General features: G+C 51.6%; 1 protein-coding gene and 1 long non-coding RNA gene across 5 annotated transcripts in view; both read left to right on the forward strand.

Moving 5' to 3' along the window:
• RBPMS2 (RNA binding protein, mRNA processing factor 2) overlaps nucleotides 1–24,053 on the forward strand; it is a 95,353-nt gene that overhangs the window by 12,366 nt on the left and 58,934 nt on the right. For 3 of the 4 annotated variants that reach the window (XR_012641261.1, XM_074965952.1, XM_074965951.1), the window contains exons 2-6: nucleotides 11,545–11,622; nucleotides 13,496–13,534; nucleotides 15,083–15,145; nucleotides 17,057–17,207; nucleotides 17,864–18,012. Coding sequence is in view for 3 of the 4 variants with exons in the window: in XM_074965952.1 (XP_074822053.1) it covers nucleotides 11,545–11,622; nucleotides 13,496–13,534; nucleotides 15,083–15,145; nucleotides 17,057–17,207; nucleotides 17,864–18,012 (480 nt within the window). In the remaining variant the exon portion in view is untranslated. The remainder of the gene's footprint in view (nucleotides 1–11,544; nucleotides 11,623–13,495; nucleotides 13,535–15,082; nucleotides 15,146–17,056; nucleotides 17,208–17,863; nucleotides 18,013–24,053) is intronic. The other variant, XM_074965953.1, reaches the window with a different exon arrangement.
• On the forward strand, nucleotides 20,730–23,919 carry LOC141995103 (uncharacterized). Its single transcript, XR_012641262.1, has 3 exons — nucleotides 20,730–20,760; nucleotides 22,104–22,257; nucleotides 23,864–23,919. It is a non-coding gene; the product is annotated as an uncharacterized LOC141995103 (long non-coding RNA).

Genomic DNA, 24,053 nt, shown 5'->3' on the forward strand with positions numbered 1-24,053 from the left:
TAGTTCTGATGCAGTTACTAGGACCTGGACTGAACTTTGCATATGCCTCCTAAACAAGCTACCTGGTGAGGAGAGTCCCATGGCTCGAGGTGACCACCTGTGAGCTACAGTCCTTGTGGTCTTGACACCAGCTTCCTAAAAGGCCCAGTTGCCCTTGTACCACTGGAGACATGTGACCCCCTCAGTGTGAGGAAACCTTCCCTGGCTGGTTGCCTGTGAGAAGGTCTCTGCTCCAGCAGCATGGCACTGACACAAGGCTTCAAAATCCAAGCAGTGTTCTGTTCCCTAGTACAATGAACACTAGCAAAGGACTGGCTGAGTGACCTTCAGGATGTTGACTGTTCCTTATTCTCTAGCTGCCTCTGATGCTGAATCCTCATACTCTGTAAAGCAGGGGGGAAGCACTCTGGCTAGCCTAGGAACAGGCTACAGCTTTCTGGAATTGATTGTCTATTTGCTGAACTCCAGCTACCTAAAAGTAACTGCTTGGGACTTGAGCAGCTGTCCTCTGCTGGAGGAACATCTCATGGCAGGCTTGTCCAGCTGGCTGGGGTAATCCATGCAAATGGGATCTCCGTTTAAAGAGCAGACTTGCTTTCCCTGAACAGGCTGTAGTGCCAGTGAGAAGGTGCTGTTTTGGTAGGTGCTCCTGCTGCTAACATGTCCAGCAATATCCAAAACACCCCCCCCCCCAGGGTGCCCCAAAGAGGGGAGCTGGTCTAGCAGAGCTGTAAAGTAGCTTGGTGCAGTGCTGGGTGACTGCACCACAGGGCTTTCCCAGACCAGGCCAGTGAGTCTAATCTCAGGGTGCATAGCCTGGTGCACCAAGCTAATCTCCAGCTGTCTGCTTCCTGCTCCTGCAGGCAGAAACCCATGTCTGTCTCTGCTTCCCAGCTAGTTTAGTGCAGTTTTCCTGCCTGGCCCCACTGTGGTTGGGCTAAAACCCAGTTTTAGAACAGCTCCTCCACCCAGATGTGCAGGAGGATGAAATCCTTGAATAGGAGCCTTAAACAGCCTTTATTGGAAGAGGCAGGGGAACATCCCCTGTATATGCACATGGCTCTGCCTTGTAGCCAGCACAGCTGTATTTATATCTGCTCTCAATGGCTCCCACTGTAAACCTGACTCTCATAAACACTCAAGCCTCCATCCCCATGCCACGTTCCCTTTTAGAGATGTTGCTATACTCACTATAGGGGGCCCAGATATTGGCACACTCTCTTGGGGGCTGGCATGGACTTCCTCTGACTCATGTCATTCTTATGACTTAATGTCAATCATGCTTGACTGTTGTGAGTTGTAGAGGCCAAATGTGCCAGGCTGAGTGTGTCTGGCTCCCTGTGTGCCAGCAGGGAGGGTGGGCTGCTGTACCACAGCTGGATGGTGCAGTCTGAGGGGAAGGGATGATCTCTTCTCCTGGGGTGCTCAAAGAGGCTTCACCACCCCCCCATGTACTGCACACTGGGAACCTAAATCTTCCCCTTTCTCTTCCTCAACTGCCTGCTGGGCACTCTGCTGGGTCACTGATCTAACAGAGAAGGCCATGAAGGCCCTGCTGGGCTTGCCATTATAAATCCCTGGCTCTTGGTGGTGAGTACTTGATCTCCTAGTCAGTGCCCTAAGGGGCAGGGTGGTCTCTACCAGCTTGGGGGGGGGGCAGGGTGGTGATTGGGGGGCGGGGGGGACAACTCTCTTCTACAGACAAATGTGTGGAGAGATCTTTGGCTTGGTCTTCAGGCAACTGGGTTACAGTGTGGACAAACAAAGAGCTCTGCTTCAGAAACCAATCCAAATGCTTGCTAGTGACATAACCAGGATCCTGACAATCTGGTGTTTGGGGGGAGCAGGGGTGAACCAATGAAATCACTTTACAGCACTGCTGTATACACTGTTTCTCTACCTACTTCAGTAATATGGCCACTTCTGGGGTGCAGCACAGCAGCTGTTCAGCCATGCATAGCAGTTCTGTGTAAACTAGTCCTTTCCCTTCCTGTCAAGTAGCTCTCAGTTTATTGCATTTATTGGGAAGTTCATCTTTGCAGTCACAGCACCCCTACTAAGTGCTGCTGTCTTTAAATGACTAGGAGCAGTCAGGAACTCTGCCTCGCAGCACAGGGTTACCTGATGCTACCTAGCACCTTCCCCCTTCAGAAGGGAGGAGGCCAGAACTGAATGGCTAGCTGGCAGCTTCAAACTCATTTGAGTTAGGAAGTGCCTGCCTGCTGCAGCTGTATTGGCCACAGACCTAGTGCTGTGGAGAACCCTGCTTATGGGCAAGGGCTTGCCACTCGAGCGGGACCTTGTCAGGTCACCTGACTGGCCTCTAAGCAGGCCAAACAGCATGCTTCTGGGGTGTGATTTCCCTCTGAGAACTAAGCTTCTAACTGAGGCCACTGCTGGGCCACAGGCTTCGATTAGCTCACCCTGAGCTGGCAGCTAAGATTCTGCAACCCTCCAGGCACTCAGTCCATAGGTGAGAGAAGTCCCTTTATAAAGAGCAGGGGACTGGGATTAAGGCATGACTCCTGTTCCCAACAGAACCACACCAGAGTTGCTGTGACTCTAGCCTCAACAACCAGCTACAGAAAAACTGAACTTGCAGGGACATGTGGTTTGATTAATTAAATTGCTTTAGTCTGGCTCTTAAAAGGGCAAAGTACTAAAGGGGGGAGGAATGCAATAGACTGGGGGCAAGAAGGGGACAGTGACCCATCTACTTGGTATGTTTGCATTTTGAATGGCGCTCCATTTCAGAGACTTGCCGAATCTGCTCCCTCTAACATGGTGCCGAAGTTCCTGTCATTAACAGGCTCTGCTAGAATATCTGGGACTGAAAGATTAGGCTGCCAGCGAATGTACTATTTGTAATCTTCATGGTTAAGATTCCAAATGTTCCCTTCCTGCCGTTTTTGTTTTGCAAGCCCCATGTTCCTTGCATCACTCAAGCCTTATAAGTCCCGGGTTTTAGAGCAGGCCGCTGCCTCACAACATTCCATCCAGCTATCGTCAAGTGGCCCCAGCTGCATCTCATCCAGAGCTGACACAACTCTGCAAAACAGCAGCCGTGCGCAGTGGCTGCATTGCCTGTGAACGGGATGGGGCTAGCAGCACACAAGCCCTGCACCACTTCCTCGTGGGCTGGGCACACAGCACCTCAGGCCTTAAGAAGAGGCACAGCTGATGTTTAGAACCACACTGTGTGCCACTGACAGACCTCCAGGGCTAGCAGCAGAACTCTGGCAAAGCCAAGAGCATCTGTCTATACTGACCTCTTTCCTGCACCGTCCCTTTGTGACCGCCTGTATTGCACATGGACACTACTCTAGAACTGGGCTTGGCACAACTTGATTATCTCACAACTCTGACTTTATTTTTGACTGACTTTTGGGGGTGGGGGGGCCGGGGTCAGTCATACAATTTAGTGACCATTGAAATTCAAAGTGAAAGCTCTAACCATTCAAACCTAGATTGCATTGTCTGACATTGCCTGACCAGGGAACTTGATGTGAGGCTGTGCTTTCTGGCTTCACTTAGCAGTAAACTTAATTTACCAAGGGAAACCTCAAGTGTTGATTTAGCCATACACAAGCTTAACAAGAAACCAAATCCTTTCAACCCTATCTGCAACTTGTTGAAGGGGTTTGCTCCCTGTTGAGGTGCTCTGATTGCAAGGCTTCCTAAAAAGTTCACCTCCCTGGCTTGGTAGCAGATAAGTGGAGTTGTTTGGACAACCTTGGTCTGTAGGGCTCTGTTTGCTCCAATGGGCTTCAAGATCTCTCTTGGGAGTGTGGTGTGTGATATATAAAGCCATAATGTAGGGTTTTTCTGCCTCAGAGCCTGCTGGTCTCTTGCCTATCCATCCTGGCAGCCAACAGTTCATCTTGGCTGCCCTCTAGCTGTTTGAGGGGAAGACTGTAGGGGAGTTTTTTTTCTCCCCTGCTCCCTCTTGCCTGGGAGGATGCCACAGATTACTTTCCAGGCTTCCCACAATGCTGTGGGAGGAGCGGAAATGCTGGGTAATGCCCTGTCTCTGTACCGGGCTTGCTGCTGTGGGGTCAAGCTGTTTCTGGCCTCTGACATACTTAAACCCCTCAGGATGTTTAAAATATGGGGTGATCTAGAAACTAAGCATCTCTTGCCACTACTGAAGCTGCTCGCATGGCCCTGAAGCTGGGCTGCTTCCTGCTGCTGCTACACTGCCGAACTCCTCCATGCACAGGCAACCCCCATGTTCTGGGGCCAGGGACCTGTTCCAGTGGAACTTGTTTTGGGTGAAATTGTAACATGAAGCCACACTGCTGCAGTGTCCTGCCCTTAGCCAGCCTAGGGATGTAGAGGGGCTCGCCCTGTGGAGTAAAGCAGGAGTGGGCCCACGTTGAGGCCTGAGCCAGCAGTGTTGGATTCTAACCTGATCTTGGATCACTAAACTACTTAGCCTTCTTGGTGGGAGGCCTTGCTTAATCTAAAGTAACAGACTTATCTGAGGTGTGGGGGGGAAGGATCCAAGCCCATGACTACAGGTATGAGGAATCAGGAGGGCCCAAGTGATTTGGGCACTAGGCTAAATATTTTATATTAGCCAGGCTGGATTTATTTAGTAATGGATGTCAAATGCCACTAAGTATCTCCCCCCCTGCCCCCCACAGCGAGAAGGTGGCTGCTGTGAAAGTCACTAGCAGAAAGTGACTAAGTAGGCACAAGAGCCTGTAGCTGTCAATGAGGAGCTAGTCTTATGCTCTCAGATGGGTTGCTCCTGGGTTAAGATGAAGCAGAAGGGAAAGACAAACTAAGCAGACAAAAGTGTTGCCTTGAGGATTGTTGCAGGGGGGACTCTCAGCCTGCAGTAACTTCCTAGAACCTTTAGGAGTCATGCCAGCATGCTTGTCTGACACTGGCCATCAATGGTGTAATGTTGGCTGGTGTAACTCTGGCTTTTGGGGGTGGGGGGGGAGAAGGAGAAATGGCTCTTATGTGCAAGTGTGAGTCAACAGGAGACCACTTCCTGTAGCGCACCTCCAAAACAGGGTGAAATCAACTCCCCTCTACCACAGGCAGGGTCTCTCATTGGGGCAATTGAGGGTCCTCAGACCATGTTTTCTACTACTCTGGGGATTACTGGACCCAGAGCTAGTGGAGTCATATGGCATGCTGGCCTATATCAAACACCTATTAAAGCGGAAGATTTGGAAATGGCAAATGACACACCTTGTGTCTTCACGCATTGCAAGTGCACAAGTGATCCCAGCTGGTGGGACAAGACAGCATGGCATTGTCCAAGTTACCACCTCAATCACCTGGCTGAGTGCTGGTGATATAGGAAGTGATAAGCCATCCTGCTTCCTTCTCCCAGGTAGCTTGGGTAGAGAGTTGGAGCTGGGGTGGGGAGACGCTTCTGCTGTAGATCGGGTTGGGATGGCGCTGAGTATGGTACAACAGTACAGTGGTGTGGCTGGGCTAAGCATGGACAGTGTTGGGGTGCATGCCGGGAGTGTTGGTCACAGCCTGGGCGCTCCAGGCAAGAATCGGCTGGCTTGGTTGCCTGTCTGAGGAAAATGCCTTGTTGCTGGCAGTGGATGCAGGTTCCCGCAGATGAGTCTCACACTGCCCTCCAGCTGGTGTCCAAACAAGGCTTCCTGTCATGGGCTGGTGCTTGAGACCTGGGTCTCTGCCATGGTGCTGAAAAGATTCCATTCCCACCACACTGGTGGTGAAACAATATTAACAATGTGGTGGGGGTGGAAGGTGGGGAGCCTCTCTGGGAGCCATCACTGGCAGTGGAGCCCTTTCCTAGTGTAGATGGGCTCATAATTCAGAGTGGGATACTAACCATTTCCACCTTTGCCCTGAGTCTGACAGAGCTCTCAATGGACTCCCCAGTCTCCTGGGTCTTTCCTGCTCATGGTGTTCCCTGGGACCGTCTCCACATCACTCTTGTCCTCAAGCTAATGCTGCGCCTCCCTTCTAGCACCAGGCTTGCTGATAACAGAGTGCAGGGCCACTTTCAAAACCATCTGACCTGTATCTCACTGCATAGAGAACATCCCATTCTAGGCCCTGAGCACATCCTGAAATATTGAACAGGGAAGGCTGTTTCACATGGCTGATGCACATGCAGGCCTAGCACTGGTGACGTGACCACTGACTCTGCAAAAAATGGGCTAGTCTCTTCTGAAAATACACAGCAGATGCTCCCCAGCCTCCCCATTAGTGTTTCTTGCTCATCAGCTACGTGCAGGTTGTGGCTGAGCTGCTGGGTCCCTGGCTTGTCTTAGCAGCTCTGACCAGCAGTTGCATGAGAACCAGTCAATACACCTCTCCAGTGAGGCTGCAGGATTGACTTGCACAGCTTGATAGTCCAGCTGCAGGAGCTGGCCATCACTCTCAAATGCTACCCCAGGATTTGCCTTGGCAAGGGTCCAGCCTGCTGAGACCAGGTACAGACTAAAGGAGGCCCCTGATAGGTAGAAGAGAGGCTGAGACCATACCTACAGCAAAGTGGATTCCACAGGTGGCCAGGAATGGAAGTGGGTTGGGGTAGGCAGGACAGGACTAGGCATTGAGCAGTTTTTAGTCACTTGCTGGATGGAATAGTCTGCTGGACTTTAATGGTTGCAGGGAGTAACTGGCTGTGTCCCCAGTGAGTTAAATGGTAGTCCCTGGGGCCTGTTTAGACTATTTCTTACCTGAATAAATTCCAAATTCTCCAAGCTGGTCTTCCCCCAGAAGAATCTTTGACTGCCAAAAGCCATAGTCCCAGCAAGCATCAGGAGGGCTCCTGCCTTCCCAGAACTTTATATTGTAAAAGGTATTTGATCTCAGTAAGCATCACCTGACTGTAAACCAGCTGCCTAGCCAATGGCCCTAGGTTCATTGCACCATTTCATTACGTGGTGCAAGAGCTATTTGTCCAGTACCTAGTTCCTGGAAGCTCCTGAGTGATTCAGTGATCGTGGGCTCTCCAGTTGTGCCATGAGGCAAGGAGACGGAAGTGCAGAACTTCAAGGTATTCCTCCTTTTAACCAATTGTCCGTCTTCTACATTTGAGAAGCAAGGGGATTGTGATGTATGCACTACGTGAAAGTACATGGATATCACAGTGATGGGCGTGGCATAAATATCCCAGAACTTATATTGTAAAAGGTACTTGTTTTCACTCCAGCTCGGTGAGGGCACAGACCTAACAAGCCACTAGGATAGTGAAGTGTCATGATCTCAGACTAAAGCATCTCCTGGTGCTTGAGTAGGTCTCCAGGAAGTGGCTAGGTTTGATACAGGATAACTATACCCCTCCATCCACATTGAAACACCTTTGGCCAAGGGAAGGGCACACTGAGCTGAGAAAAGACAAGTTAATCCTGTACCCATCTAGTGTCTATTGTGAAGCCTTGCTCAAGGGGCACTTCCTAGCATGCATAGTATCTCATCAGGATTAGAACCCAGGTGTCTATAGCAGACCAAATGGCCACTTATTCAGCAGGCAGCAAGGCTCTGTCCTGGGATATGCAGCCAGTAAAATGGAGTCACAGTTCTAGTATATTTTTATAGCTTCCTAGTGACTGGTCCACAGAAACTGCCGGCTGCTGCTGCCAGCTATTATAGTGACCCCTGCAGTAGGTCTGTGCTGAGTCCAGGGGTCAAGCTGCAGGGGGATGTTATGCATACATTTATATTCTTGGGGAAACAGCACTAAACATTAAGGCTGCCAAGTAATATCCAAGACTAGGAGATAGAGAGAGAATTTAGGTGCCCATTCCAGTGCAAAGGAAAGATAGGATGACTAGTAAGAGGCCACTTTGGCTCCATCAGGTGTTCTCTAATGTCCTGAAAATCAAAAAGGAACCCTACAAAATGGAAACCTGATGAAATTAAGTATAAAAACACTTTCTACATGCTTATGCTGAGGGTAAGGCACAAATGACTTACCTAGCAAGGGGGGCACAAGGCAATAAGATTCTTTAAATATATTAGGAAGAAGACACAGGGAAGTGTAGGTCCTCTACTTAGCAGGGAAGGAGAGTTTAAAAACTGATATCAAGTAAGCTGAGGTCCATAATGCCCATTTTGCCTTTCTTCACTAAAAGGTCAATATTTGTGTTTAACTTACAACCAGGGGAAGAATGCAAGCTAAAAATAGGGAAAACAGAATATTTATACAGATATGTTCGTCAGTAGGGCCTGATGAAATTCATCCTAGGGTACTTAAGCAACTAGCTGCAGCAATCTTAGAGCTGTTAGCAATTATCTTTGAGAATTCCTGGAGAACAAGAGGTCCCAGAAGACTGGAGAAAGGTTCTATGTTTGCCCATCTCTAAAAAGGTACACCAGGAAGACCCAAGGAATTATAGAGGAGTCCACTTAACTTCAATAAATTTTTTCCAGTATCTTTCCAGGTATTGAACAATACACTTGTAAGCGCCTGGAGGGTAATAGGGCTTATAAGGATTAGCTAGCAAGGATTTGTTAACATCATGTCAAACCAACTTAATTTCCTCCTTTTGATAGGATTACTGATCTAGTGAATGGAGGGAAGCAGTAGATATGAAAAAGCCTTACTAAAAAAAGTAAGGTTTGAACAGTTTTGCATGACATTCTCATAAGCAAACTAGGGAAATATGGTCTAGATGAGTTTACTATAAGGTGGGTGCATGAATGAAAGACTGAACTCAGAAGTTACCAGTGCCTTGCTAACACTTTGGAAGGGTGTATCTAGTGGGGGTCCCACAGGGGTCAGTCCTGGGTCTTGAATAATGGAGTGGGGAGTAAGCTTATGAAACTTCCTGATGGCAGGGGTTCTCCAAAGTGCTTGCAATTTTAAACTTGTCCTCCTTGAGTTGGTCTGTAAGTGTCTTTATGACTTCCATCTTGTTGACTTCAAAGTACTTCACTTAGGAAGGAAAAATCAAATGTAAAACTATAAACTTGGGGAATAACTGGCTGGGGGTAGAAGTGCTGAGAAGGAGCTGGGGATTAGTGGACCATAAACTGATTTGTCAATGTGATGCAACTGCAAAAAGGCTAATGTTCTAGGTTGTACTAACAGGACTGTTTTTTGTGTACAAGACACAGAAGGTAATTGTCCTGGTCTACTTGACATGAGTGATTCCCCAAGTGGAGTACTGCCCAATTCTGGGCATCACACTCTAGGAAGGATGTGGAGAGAGCAAAGAAAGCAACAAAAATGATAAAAGCTTTAGAAAACCTGACCTATGAGGAAAGATTGGAAGTGGGGAACTCCATGTCCAGTCTGGAGAAGACTGAGGTGTGACCTGATAAGCCTTCTAATACTTCAAGGGCTCTTATAAAGAGAAGGGTGATCTTGTTCTCCATGTCCTGTGATGGGAGGACAATTGAAGTAATGGGCTTAATCTGCAGCAAAGGGAGGTTAAACTCAAACAGGCCTCCAGGTAGGAGGTTGTAGAGTCCTCCTCATTGTCCAGCTTCTTTTTAAGAGCTTCCAAACACCTGCCAGAGATGGTCTAGGCTTCCTTGGCCCTGCCACAATACAGGGCTGAACTTGATGACTTCTTGAGGTCCCTTCCAGCCCTACATTTCTAAGATTGACTCTTCAAGGTCTCAAGATGCTGGACAGAAGACCAAGGTCCAGAACCTTGGTGCAGGTAGGGTTGAGCACCATGGAGAGTGCTACAGTTTCCACTCTGCTTGCAGCCTTGGTTGATGAACTTGTCAGCAAACAATGTCCTTTGACAGCCAGGTCTTACTGCCTCCTGCATGATGTCCATGTCATGCCTATGGATGTAGAAAACATCACAAACTGTCACAGTGCAGAATCTAGCAGATCTATGGACTGCCTGCATCACTATATGGGTCAGGAGTCTGGATCCTGTTACAGGCAGATCTGGGTCTGTTAAAGGTATTCCATAGGCACTGTTTGTGCCAAAACCTGAGCATAAAGTGTGCAAGAGTCAGTCAAGCCAACCTTGCTGAGATCTGGGCTTCCTCCAATTGCTTACCACATTCAAAAGTGGCATTGTATGCTCTTCAGGTATGTTGCTGGGAGGAACACAGACCTCAGCACACAGTGCTCTAAGCTGTCCATTGAGGCATGAAGGAGTGTGTGCCCTGAGCCTGCCTGGTATTGTCCTCTGGGTTGCCCCAAGACTTACAGATTTGCAGGGTTGAGCCAGAGATGGAATGGCACTCTGATGCCATCAACTCACTCTGCATGTGGTGTGACACTGAAAACCCCAGTGGTGACAAACAGTCTCCATTGGTTGTCTTGCTGTCATTTGACTTTGAAGTCTGTACCCAGAGGCCTAATTCTGGGCCCCCTCACTTTGCAGGGAGTTCAGTAGGTTTCTCAGAGCATTGGAGGGAAACAAGCCCTCTGGAGAAGTCTAAAATCAATAGCCATAGCTGCTTTGAGACTGGCTGGCTGGGGTGGGAGATGTGGGTAGCATAGAGCACTCCTCTGGAGAACAGAGTTAATACACCTGTATGTAAATGGCAAGAATGGAGATGGACTTGAGATGGTACCAAGAGGAAGACAAAAGTGAGGAAGGAAACTTCTTGATGAATGACTGGACTCTTGTTGAGAGAGGCTGCTGGAAAGGTTCAGCAGCAGGTCTTTGATCAGCCTAGCCTTTACAAGGGTCACTACTAGTTCTGTAGCCCACTGAGCACTTGGGACTAGATAGCACCCTACACTCTGCTCGAGAGCTGAGACCAGTGTGGCTAGACCCTTCCTGCCCTGGTGATAGGGATGGAGCAGGTAGAACTTCTGTGACCCAGCAGGATGTTCTGGGGCTGTGTACTCATGCCAAGATGATGGGCAAAGATGGCCTCTTGGCTAGTGGAAAGCTGCAGTATGTCAATCCCATTGTGTGCTCGTGCACCCAGCAAGATCTTTGAGGCAACACAACCTATCAAATTTCCTAGCCAGTAGACCTTAATCCATGCTCATGCATTTGAGCAATGTCTCAGGCCCTGCTCTAGTGTCCAGGTCATGTTGAGGCCCAGGGTCTGGGCCTCATAGAGCCATAAAGGAGCACATGCAGCTCTGTTTTGGGTGTGAACAGCAATTGTACATGGTTCTGTAACTTGCACCCCCATGAGATGCTGGCTCAATGTACAGCTCTGATGGGCCCACCCCATCATGAAGGAGGATTTGCAGTGCCTCTGAAAGTGAGCCAGCAGTTTGAATGACCTCTCTAGCTACACTCCTTCCCAGCCCTCCTCCCAAATCTAAGAAGCTTGAGTGCTAAAGCAACATTTTCCCCCCCATGATTATGGTGCCATAGGCATGATGCTGCACACACCTACCCTCTAGGGCTCTGCAGTGATCATAAACCTTATCCCACCACCTAGATACTTAAGAACTGCCTAAGGGAAACTGAGGCACCCCCACACTATTCAGAGGAAACATTTAAGAACAGTCCCACTTCGTCACACTCTTCTTCCCCATCCCCCAGGGAAAGGCCTGGAATGCAAAGGGTGATGCATTTCAGAGACATGGCCTCAGTACATCTGGTATCTAGCACTCCAGCCTCTGCCTGCCAGCACTCAATGTGGGCCCCTCTCTTCTAGGTACGGACACTCTTTGTCAGTGGCCTTCCTGTGGACATCAAACCCAGAGAGCTCTACTTGCTCTTCCGACCGTTCAAGGTGAGTAGGTGCAAAACCAAACTAAAATGGGCTGCCCCGCTAGCAACATGCTGGTTGGTCCTCCAGCTGGCCTGCCTCAGCTGCCATCTGCTTGAGGGAGTTTCTTTGGGGGCGGGGGGAGATGATGTGGGGGGCAGAGGAGATGTTACTGGGTCTGAAAGTCTAATGGGAAGAGTGAAGGGACCTGGGCTGCTGCTCAGTGGGGATCAGGGAGGAGCCCTTCAGAGTAACCTGCTCAGTCACAATAGTGAGGCATCTAATGCTGGTGGCAGAGTGACAGAAGCCTCAGCTGGGGAGTAGAGGCCATCCCCTCTGTCCCAGGCACTGCAGGCCATCAATCCCTCACTGTCCTGAGCCCAGGCTTGATGGGAGTTTGGCACTCACCATACCCCACTGATAACCCAGAAGGTGCCCCTTGGGGCCCTCTGGTGGTTCCTCCCTTTCTCAGGAGCTCACACAATGTACTAAAAGCCACAGCAGGTGCTGCTTGCTCACTCCCCACTGCACTAGAGAGCCCTAGGGAGAAGGATGTCCCCTTAGAGCAGCAAACAGCAGCCAGAGCAACATGGGAGGTGAAGAGCTCCCCTGTCCCAAATGTGCAGCGTGTGAAATGTCTGACCCAGGTGTGAGTCAGATTCCCTGTGACAGCTGAACTTTGCTGGGTCATCCCAGAGGGGCTGGGGAGTAGCTAAGCTGGGTAGAGCTGCTGAACCACTACCATGACAACTTCCCCCGCCAGTGTACCTGGAGAACAGGCCTGTTCATGGGAGTGGGGGGGCTGTACCACCCTTCCCTGCTATGGCACAGACTCCTCCTCCTCTTTCCAAACCCTGCAGGTCATCTCTGGATGAGAACCTACTGGGCCTTGGGCTGGGCCTTGCCCTAGGCCATGGGGTTCCAGCACAAGCAATACTGCCATAGACTTCTGCAGAGGTGTCCAGGCTTGCTTGGGGCACTGCCTCTAGTGCTAATGGCCCTGTGCACAGTACTGTACAAACCTGACCCCTGGTGGCACAACAAACCATCCTTCCTGGGCAAACCCAGGTGTAGGGGTGTGTCTGGTCCAGGAAGCTGTAAACCCAGACTATGGGCTGAAACTAAACTGATGCTGGTGCCCTGGTCTGCAGTCTGTGTAGTCCAGGCCAGTGGCTTTCAACCTATGGTGTCTGGACTCCTAGGGGTGTGCAGAGTGCCTAAGATTTCTAAAGGGTCTGTACCTCCAGTCCAAAATTTCTTAGGGCTCTGCTAATGAGAAGGTTGAAAACCACAGGTCTGGGCAGTGCTGCTGCTCTGGATGCATGGGGACCAGAAACAATAGCTGACTGACTGGGACCAGGATACCCACTCCAGTATCCTATCCTATCCTCTGCCCCCTGCCCCCATTCAGTAATCTCTTGTTCATCAGCTGGCAGTAGCATCTGCTGGGGTTAACATGCTCCAGCCCCCTAGCCATGCTGGCATCTAGCTTCCTGAACAGACTCTGAATCAAAATGAACTTCAGATGCCTCCTCTGTGCATCTTCCTAAAGACCTAAATTCTGCTGTGAGCAGCCCTGGGGAAGCTGTTTTTGCTACTAAGTAACTCTTCACAGGCTGTCCAGCAGGCACAGGTGGGAGCCTAGCACTTGTGGTGCCTGCCAAGTTCAGCAGGGTGGGAGGTGAGAAGAGAGACCAGGCTGCCCTTGCTTGGGAGGAGAGGCTAACCTAGCTCAAACACAGCTGGATCATCCAGAGTTATGCTTCAGGAACTAGCTGGGGCTGGTGGGGGATTCCTGGAGTCAGTTGTGTTGTCGTGATGCCTCACTGTTGTCTTGCCTTTAAGGAGTCGTAACTTTCTGGTTTCTCTCTCTCTCTTCCCCCCCCCCCCCCCCCAGGGCTATGAAGGGTCACTGATCAAACTAACATCAAAACAGGTAACTCTTTATTCCATCTCTTCCCCCCCCCCCAGCATTAGTTCCATGGCTTCTGGTGTAGCAGGGATTAGGTTCCCAGGATGGGGCTCAGGGAGGATCCCACAATCCCTGCAGGGTGAACTGCCATCCTCTGGTAACCTGGGTGCTCTCCTCAGTTCCTGCTCACACCTGCATCCAGACCCTGGCCCCTAGCCCATGATACAGCTTTCCCAAATGCCTTTCCAGCCACCTCTGCTGCATGGCTGGGCAGCAGCAAGCCTTGGAGTGGGACCACCAGTGACTCCACCCTGGGGAGTAAAACACTGAGCCCACCTGGTCTGTTCCACTTCTCATCCAGCTGAGCGCAACAAGGCAGCAAGCATCTTACAGGCGGACTAGACCAGCGGCCATTTTGATGATGCAGGCTTTGAACAGTGGTGGGCTAGAGGCAGTCTAAGGCTGTGGAGAGATTCTTTGGATGAGGGTTGCCCAGCCTCAGCGGGGCACAGACCTGTGTTGAGCTTATGGGACCAGCTCAGCAGGTGCTGCATTGCCTCTGCCTCAGATGTGGGAGCTGTCACTCCAAGCTGACATGTCCCTGCTGTCCTCTTACCAAGAGCTGTGCTTCTGTGTGAACAAAGCTGGCATGCAGTCCAGTGCAGCCCCCCTCCAATAATGATGGGGAGGGGTAGCCACAGAACAACCCCAGTCACCTGCTTGGGAGGCAAGTGCTAGCAGGAAAGCCTAGTAACAGGAGGCAGAGCTGTGAAGCTGCCAACTCCAAGCCTCTTAGTGTAAATCTCTATGGATAACTGGGACCCTCCTGCCGTAGGTACTGGGAGGTGTCACACCTCCCTGCAGAGCTCCCTGGACTCCACAGATGGGGGAGGCAGGGGGATGAAAGCTTAATCCCTGACCTGAGCTGGCTGGCTGCATGGAAGTGGTGGTGCCCCTTCACAAAGGCTATATGTGGTATCCCCTCCCACCCCCAAGGCTTAAGCATGTGCTGCTCTTGCAGAGGTAGGGCAGTTTGCTGCCCCATGTCCATGCAGCTCTCTGAAGATGTGAAATGACCAAGTGAGAGGGGCTGGGATCTGACCCTTAACCCAGTGACTGCCCTGCCCTTGTCTGCCCTGACAAAACTGTCCCCCAAACCCAGACAAGCTTGAACACCAGTTGGAGCTGCAATTCAGACACTACTCCAAGGCCAGAGCTGGGGGTGACTGGATCTCAGGGCTCTTGACCAAAAGCCCTGTGGTGTCTGGCACTGTGACTGGCCTAATGATCCATCTGCAAATTCCCATGGTGCTAACAGGGCAGCCCTGGGCCCAGGCCAGAAGAAGCACATTGGAGGGTGGTGGGTGGGGAATAGAAGCATAGTATGAATCTTGGGCTTCTCTCTGAATTCTCTGCCTCTGCACAGATGCCTCTAAGATATGGGTTAGAGCAGCCACACTGGCCTCTTGCCACTCTCTGAATGCTGCAGGATTCTGGTCTGGCTGGGGCTGGCAGCTTGGGGAGGACTAGCATGGGAGGAGGTGCTTGGACTTAACCTGTTGTCTCCTCCAGCCAGTTGGTTTCGTTACCTTTGATAGCCGAGCTGGTGCTGAAGCAGCAAAGAATGCCTTAAATGTAAGTACCCATCCATGTCTCCAGCTGGGGCCTCATGTGGCTAACCAGCCCCAGTGTTCATTTGGAGATCTGTAACCCCCACCTCTAGCAGCTGATGCTAAATGGATGCTTGGCTTGTCAGCAGCATGTGAAGGATTCCCCACCCCTCAGCTGTACCCTAAAGCATAGGAGGGCAAGGATCAGTACCTGCACTAAGACTTCAGCCTGATCTAGAAACCAGCTATAGCCAATGCAATGCACTTCATCTGGTCAGAACTCCTCCCCAGCTAGGTAACACCTCTGGCATTATATTGTGAGCCAGGCAAAGCAAATACTGGAAGCTTCCTTCTATTCACTGCCAGCTTGTCATCTCCCTTCCCCATCACACCTTTCTGCTGAAGGCTAAAGGCCTCCCATGTGTGGGTCTCTAGCTCTGAGGTGAAGGGTCTTCACTGCATGATCACAACAGCCTGCCTTATTCATAACCATCTCTGAAATGAGACACTAACTGCAAAACCAGCTTGTAAGACAGTGCAGTGTAGGGTGGGGGTGGCATAAAACTTGGGTGAGTTCTGGCTCCCCTTGGTTGTGGGACAGTCAAACAAGCAGAGGGTGAGTCTTCAGTTCATAGATTCCAGGGTCAGAAGAGGTCCCTGTGATCCTCTCATTGGACCTCTAGCACTGGTCAGACTCCCCACAATTCCCTTTAAAGCTAGAAAAACAGCCAATCTTCTCTAGAGAAGCTGCTGCAATCCTTGAAGTTCTGATGGTTAATTACTTTCACTAGTAGAAGTGTACACCTTATTTCTGGTCTGAATTCATCTTGCTTCAACATCTAGTCATTGGGTCTCATACCTTTGGTGGCTAGACTGAAGAGCCCATTACCAAATATTTATTCCAAATGTAGGAGCTTGTAGGCTGAGCTTGGTGATGCCTTTCATGCCCTAATTTGCAAATGAAGATGTGAGGACTACAGACCCCAGGTTCCCCATTGCTGGGTAGCAGTTTGCTACACTCATGTCATGGCCCTGCCGGAGGAGGGCTGCCTTACTGTTAGTGCTGAATGGCTAGGTGCTGTCAGGCAGGCAGGGTGACAAGTCAGTTCAGCAGGAAGCATCATGGATAGAACTTCTGAATTCCCCCCGCACCTGGCTTACAATGGGCCCTGTAGATCTGTGGGGATTTTTTTATGGCTTCATTTCCATCACCATGGCATCTGGGTGTCTGCCAGGGACCAATGAGCTTGCTGGCTCAATACACTGAGCATTATCCTTGCTGGGATGTGATGAAGTGCACCTGTCCAGCCATGTGTGCCCCCACCTGTTACACAGGATCCTGCCCCTAAGCCATCTAATAAAAACCTTGCTAAGGCAACAAGCCAGGCTATTGCATGTTGGGGAGCACATCTTGCCTCCCCCTACTTGAGCTGAGCAGCTGCTGCCTGTGGCTTGCTCAGGCTCACGCTCCTGTCTTTAGTGCAAGAAGTTTGCAGCCTTTTCCACACTAGTGCATCCCCACCCAGGTTTACCAGGAGTCTAGCCACACCCACTGCCAACAGGAGGAAATGCCAGTGTGGACAGGGCTCTCCAATCTCCAGCACAGTCAGATTTGCTCTGAGCAAAGCTCACCCACTCTCTGAAAGAGTGCTGTGTGGGGCTTGGAAGTGTGCACATGTGGACAGGACCAACACCAGATCAGCTGCACCTGTTCAGCAAGATGGAAAAATTCCCTAGTGCACAGAAAGCTGGAGAGTCAAGCAGTCCATTTCTGGTCTAGTGTTCCCTGGCCTCATCTCACTCTGCGTAACTGGTTGTAGTCACAGGTTGGGCTCTGGTCCCTGGCTGGGGAGAGGTGACTAGTCACCTCTCATCTGAACCCACCTGGGGAATGGCATTGGCTTCAGTGCAAGACTCTGTGCTCCCCCTCCTGCAGGGCATCCGCTTCGACCCAGAGAACCCCCAGACCTTGCGGTTGGAGTTTGCCAAAGCCAACACCAAGATGGCAAAAAGCAAGCTGATGGCCACACCGAACCCCACCAACATCCACCCTGCCCTGGGCGCACACTTCATCGCACGGGACCCCTGTGAGTAGCCACTGGGGCCGCATTGGGGAAGGAGGGGCTCTACAGTGAAGCAGGAGCGGGCACTGCAGCTGCTTCCCTTGTTGCTGTCTAGGTGGCCATTAATGCCCACATCAGGCAGGAGCCTGGCCTCAGATGGGCAGTGTCGCTGTTGGGAGGGCACTGAAACTGGGGAGAGCAACTTGGTCCTTCACCCACAGCTGCAGCAGGGCCCACCTGTGGGCTTTGCTGGGGCAGCCTGATTCACATACAACAAGGGGTCACCAGGTGTAGATAGAGCACTCATGCTGCTGAACTATAGAGGCTGCCATGCTGTCAGGGTTAGCCCCTCCTGCTCTCCCCAGTAGCTAGCCCACCCCTTACCCCCCCAGGGCAGGAGAGGTGGCATCAGCACATCAAGCCATAACTTCCCTAAGCTTGATCACTGGTGGCTGAGCTGCACAGGGCTCTGGGTGCAAGGAGCTATTCAGGGCATGGAGGCAGAGGCTCTCCAGAGGAACTCCAGTTTGGTTAGATCTCTCATCTCCCCTCAGGGATGGGGGAGGGGGGGAACTCTTGGAAGCAAAGCAGTGCTGAGCCTTGGTCTTACTGCTGCAGTCAGCTCTGCTGCCCCTTGGCGCACATCTCAAACGCTGTCACTGCTGTTTCTAAACCTCTAGATGACCTGGCCGGAGCAGCTCTTATTCCGGCATCTCCAGAGGCATGGGCTCCCTACCCACTGTACACCACAGAGCTAACCCCTGCCATCCCCCATGCCGCGTTCACATACCCAGCTGCTGCTGCCGCCGCTGCTGCCCTTCACGCTCAGGTGAGTCTGCCCAGCTGCCCTGCTCCAAGGGAAGCCCTCCTGCACCTTCTGGAGAACCATTAACTTGGAGCCTTATTTGTTCCTTCTCTCTGTATGATTGGCTGGGCCATTGGCTTCTGCACCTTGACCCACCTACTGAGCAGGGGAGAGCATTCCTGTGCTGGTGCTCTAAGTGAACAGGTTTGCTGGGGGCCCTGACGAAAGCCTGAGTTCACCTGCCCCACAGGCGGCGAAAGCCCAGACACTTCTGGCACTGCAGGTTCAGTCTGCCTGGCTGCCGACGGCAGGGGAAGCCTGCCCTTGGGACTTGGCTGGCTGGCAGTGCATCGAGCCAAGCAGAATCCTGTTCAGCAGGGCCGGTGGAAGGAAAGGCTGGCAGATCAGTGAGCTGTGCAACCTGCTTATGGAGGGGCTGGTCACAACTCTGTCGCCGAGGCTGAGTTCTATGTGCACATGAGGCAGGGGTTCCACCTTCATGACTCCTGAAAGGGAAGGTGTACTGCCAGATGGCTGCATGTACACAACTCAATACAAGTTAATTAAATTAGGTACCTGAGAGATTTGGCTTTGTTCTGAATGGTGCTTTTCAAACTAATGGGAACTTTGTGCACGGGCTGCATTTGAATCAACTCGTAATAGCTAGGGAGTTACCTATTGGTTATGCTATAGGCTATAGACAAGGTCAGGTCAACAGCTCCGATGACCACTCCAACCTCAACCAATTCTTGCCCTTTTGTAGCTTTACTGGAAACAGGATCACTGCATGCAGGCATTAGGTAGACTGGTCGTGTGTCAGGTAGATGACTCTGCCTACCTGTTACTGATCTCTGATGTTCTGTGGCCATGTGCTAGCTTGGGGAGCAGTGCTTGAAAGGCTCCCTATGGCTCTGCTGCACCAGGGCAGCCCTAGAGGGGGAACTGAAGCAGAAGCCTTGGAGCCCATAGGGAGCCTGGTCCTCAAGCCCCATGTCCTAGCTCCAGTCTCTGGCAAGGACCAGATTTACAAGCATGCTGCAGCTGCTTTGATGAAGCTTCACAACTGGAGCTTGCAGGCTGCTTTGGCATGCTCACGAATCTGCTCTTTCAAAGTTAAAATAAGACTTAAGGCTGCATCAGCTCCATAACCAAAAGCTGGTATTTTTGGGCTCCTTGCTAAAGGTTAGTGTCTGCCAATGTCCTGTTTAAAATCCAAGGAATTCCAAGACCACCACACTAAAATGGAGCTAAAGTTGAGTTTGAATCCCTAAGGACAATGTTGTAATGGTCCCCAGACCAGTGACTGACCCCCCCCCCCCCCGCACCTGTTGAGAGTTGCACTGAAAACCCAATCCAAACACATTAAGGTTTTGGATGCTTCAGCTTCTGCCTGTGGTGATGCCCTGTGCAGGAGGAGGGATAAGAACCAATTGTATCTTAAACAAGCTTTTAATTCTAATCTGGGACCCACAATGTGCTAACTTAAACCTAGCATGGCCTCACCATGGGGAGGCAGAGGAAGGAAGGTTCAGTGGTTAGAGCCCTGCCTGGTCCATGGAAGATCAGGGGGGTCAATTCCTGCTCTGCCACAAACAGCCTTGTGTGACCTGAGCAAGTCACTGTGGCTCTCTCACTTCCCCCATCTGGAAGTGGGGATTAACAGCCTGGCCCTTCCTCCCAGGGTGGAGCCACAGGGCTGTGAGGCCATAGAGGTACCATGGATAGTTAACCTTGTCTGGGAGCCTCCACTGTGTATTGCTGCATCTTAATGTGTCTGGGTTCAGCTGATGTGCAACAAAGGGCCATGGCTAGTTGCTCTTGTTGTTGCCATGTAGTTCTGATAGCCCTGCTTGAGGCATCGGCACATGCAGGCTTGTGTCCTGTATCCTATCCATCAGGACCCCCTCAAAGACTGAACGAGGGAAAGACCATCTCTGCCCAGCCGGGCCTCTTTAGCCACTCTTTTTGGCACTCTGCTACATAGGTGAGAGGTCCAGCAGGCCAATAAGCTGCATAGGGCCAGAATGAGCAGTGGCCTAGCCTTGCATTGACTGACAGTCGCTTGGTTGCTCAAGGCCCTGCACTGCTGTTAGAGATCTGAAGTACACATGCCCATCCTAAATGGGCAGGTAGTGACTTGGGATACTGCACTCTAGGGCTCTACATAATGAGACTCCTTTATCCAGGTTAGTCACCAAACCATACCTCTCTATACAGCCCTAGGCTGCTGGGAGATGGCTAGAGGAAGGGTAAAATGTAGTCACTGCAGCTGCTTCAAGAATGGCCTTGAAAGGGAAGGCCAGTTGGAAGCTTACCTGGACCAGAAGCCTCACCTACCCTTCCCTAGGACTTGAGCCAGAGGGGCACAGGCACTGACTTTCTTTTGTCCTGGGGGGTGCTCAACCCCAGGCCCTGCCCCCACTCCACCCATTTCCTGTGCATGCCATATCCTCGCTTCTCTCCCATCCCCCCCTGCATGCTGCAAAACAGCCGATTGTAGGTGCAGGGAGGGGGAGGTGCTGATTGGGGGGGGGGGGGCTGCTGGTAGGTGCTCAGCACCCACCACTTTTCCCCATGGGTGCTCCAACCCCAGAGCACCCACAGTCAGCACCTGTGCAGAGGGATATTAATGCACTTGCTTTACAAGATCAGCTCTGCCCATCTAGCTCGTGAGAGTCACTCTAAAAGCTTTTTGGTTTGCTCCACTTCCAACAGGGCTGGTCTGTCTAGAGTTCCTCTTAGATGCCCTACAGGAAGCAGTATTCATTAGAGGTAAGCCCACAAGCAGGAGGTCTGCCCTAGGCAGTGCTGCCATGTTGTGCTGGGTGGCTGGGCAGATGGCACTAACTACAGTACAGCCCATGCAGCCAGAACAGTAATGGGCTAACTTCTTCAAAATGGTAGAAGTCTGTACAGCTCATCCACATGCCAGCAGCATTCACCTGGTCTTTCCCACTCCGGGGGCAGCAAGGGAAGAGGAGTGTCTTGCCAAGGACTGTGGTTTGATCAGGTCTTCTCATTAAAGTAGCTTTGGGACAAATAGCCTCTCCTGCAGCTCTGAGTCACTACCAGTTTTCTCCCCATGCTGTGATCTCTAGCTGGCATGTCCTCAGAGGTATTCCCGCACAGGTGCTCAATAAAAATGTATGGAGTTAAACATTACTTAGCTGCTGCCAGCGCTGAGCCACTTAATCCATAGACAGGAGCCCTCTGCTGCAGAGGCCTGGCTGGGTGGGGCTGCAGGGTGGGGTGAGATTAGATTGAGGACTAGTTCTTGAATTGTGGATAAAAATCTTTGCCAAGCAAGTGGCCTTCAAACCCTGTTCTCAATATGCAACAAAACAGACCACTGGCCAAGTCCTCCATCCACACTGGCTACAGTGGCTAGAGATGGCACTGTCCTCCTTGCTGTGATGCAGCATACAAGCACATGCACCGTTCCACAGGTTCATTGCTGCAGCTTCTCCTTCCCAGGAAATCCGGGTGAGCAAAAATGCTGGTCTGCCTGGATGGTCCCCTGTGGTGTGGGACATGGTCCCTCTACACTGGGCATCAGCAGCTTCATAGCCTGTTGGAGGGACTCCTGTAACTCTTTGGGTCTCCTTGCCCAAGACAACTTGCCCTATGAACCCCTAACCAATTGTTAAACTACCCCAAGTAAAGCCAGACCTGTGACATGTAGCTCTTGTCTGGGCACATGGCTCATCTACCCATCCCTGAGGGACCCCATCCCCAGTGGTGTGGCAGCTGGAGGGGTGCGTACTGTTTGCTGCCTTGAATAGAACTCTAGGAGTGACTTAGTGTAATAGCTCCAGCCAAACTTGCTCCATGGGATTGGTGCACATCTCCTGCTCAGATGGCAAGGGGTGGTACAAGGCTGGTCCTGGGTCTCTAGTAGCACTGAAGCTTTCAGTAACCTGCTCATTGACTGTTTCCTGTCCCCCCCCACCAATATCTCTGGGAAGGCCACAGCACAATGGGCTGGCATACTTGACTGCGTACTGTGTGATGCTGCAAGCCTCTGCCACGGGGACTCCCACAGTGGACAATCACTGACTTAAATGATCCCGTCTGCCTTCCCTCCCTCTCTCAAATCCCTCCTTTGATGTCCCTAGTGAACGCCAGCCATGATGCCAGCGCAGGCTAGCCCTGAAGCTCAGAGCTGTCCCTGGAGATGGGACACCCTAGTGATGCCTAATTGCCACTAGTGGAGTGGCTGTCCTACAGCTTCATTCCTAAGCATGATGGCCCCCACGTCTGGAAAGACTGGTAAGGTAACCATCTCTTCTCCAGGGTGCACAGCGGGATTTGCAAGCTTCTGCCCATCTCTGTAGCCCATATCTCCTTGGCGATCAGTGCATGGGCCTCACGCTACCCACCCACCAGAGCCTGGGGAATGAGATGCCAGGCATTCTTTCTAACCCACATCTCCAACTTGGCAGCACAACATGGCACCACAGCATGGCACCATCTTACATTGAACTTCTCCCCAACAAGCTAGGGTTTACTTAGCTCTGTCAGGGGCAAGGGGGCAGGAACCTCATTGAACCATGGCAGGGAAAACCTGCTACTTGGTGTCAAAGGAGTTCATCTCTCCCCAGCCACCCCCTCCGAGCCATTGGCCACACCCTTGTCTCACTCATGTCACATGGTGGGGGAGGCGAGCAATGTGATGACGGAAGCACACAACTAAATTCTCTACTGTGCACGTTCGAGAACAGCACTTGTCAGGCACTTCCTTCCAGACGCTCCGAAGGGGCTAGACCCAGCCCCATGACATCAGGTCTAACCTTCACCTTTCCTCCCCAGTTAGCACAAACAAAGCCCGCTCCTGCCTGGGGCTCGGCTCCTCTCAGCAGACTGCCGGTGTTGCCAGGAGGCAGCTCCAGAGAGCCCCAACTAATGTAGTGGTGGGGAGCTGCACAGAGCAGCACAGCAATGCACTCCCCAGTGCAGGGGGAGAACATGGGGTCTGAAGAGGGGTCTTCACAGAAGAACATCTGTCACTGCAGTGGTGCCCCACTCAAGCAGAGGGGTTAGAGGTGCCATTCAGGGACATTCTGGCTCTCCTGGCTCAAACTGCAATAGGGAGGAAGAGGTGCCGGGAGGCTCTTCCAGCTCCTGGAGCAATCTGAGTCAGTGTGGGGACCAGGACCCTTGCTTCCTGTGGCTTGGGAACTTCTGTGGGCATGGCAGGTCAGTTTGCCCCATACCAACATGGCCCTTCAGGAAGGGGCCAGGCTGTCTGGCTCGCACTAGAAGTGCAAGGTAAGGATCTGCTATAGCCCCTACCATTGCAGGGTCAGTGTCACTGCTGCAGCGTTTTGCCTAGGATGGACCCTCTGCATGGGGGAGTGTGGGGCTTTTGTAATATCTGTAACTTGTTCAATAAGCATTACATTCCTGTGCCTGGCCCCTGGTGGCACAGCTCTCCCACAAGGGAGCACCTCGTTGAGCTCAGAGCAGGCAGACTGGGTGAGCCAACCTGCTTCTAGCAGCTGGCTTCAGTGACTGAAGCCTTCTCCAGCTCCCCCATGCTTTACCCTGGCTTCTTTTAGCCACCTTGTCCTGGCACACAGCTGCCTTGGCAGGCTCTGTATGTAGCAGAGACCAGAAACGAGCCAAAGTATTCCCCATGGACATGGATTGGATGCAGGTGGAGAGCAGCGCACAAGGGGATGCACTCTTCCAGCAGTGTAGCCTGTTGGTGGGTGGCAGCTGCAGCAGGCACACTGCAGCCTCTGCATCCAGCTGCAGAGCTACCCAGTGATGCATGCATGGCTTGCTGGTCAGCTCCCTTCCCCAAAGGGGTGCCATCCCCCAAGTGAGCTGGAGGTGGGAAAGGGATTCCTCCATGCAACATTTGGCCCTCCAGATTTGGTGAGGAGGCAGCAGAACCTGAGGTTTTCCAGCAACTGGAGGCAGAGCCCATCGATGGAAGGGGAGGTCAGTGACTAGCTACATGCTTTCCCTCTTCCAGCTGGTATTTCTGCCTTGCCCAGGCTTAATGGGAGCAGGCTGCTCACTTGAGGGCTGGCATCCTGCCAGAACTGACAGTGGTGGCT

This window comes from Natator depressus, chromosome 10, assembly GCF_965152275.1.
Source record: "Natator depressus isolate rNatDep1 chromosome 10, rNatDep2.hap1, whole genome shotgun sequence".
NCBI lineage: Eukaryota > Metazoa > Chordata > Testudines > Cheloniidae > Natator > Natator depressus.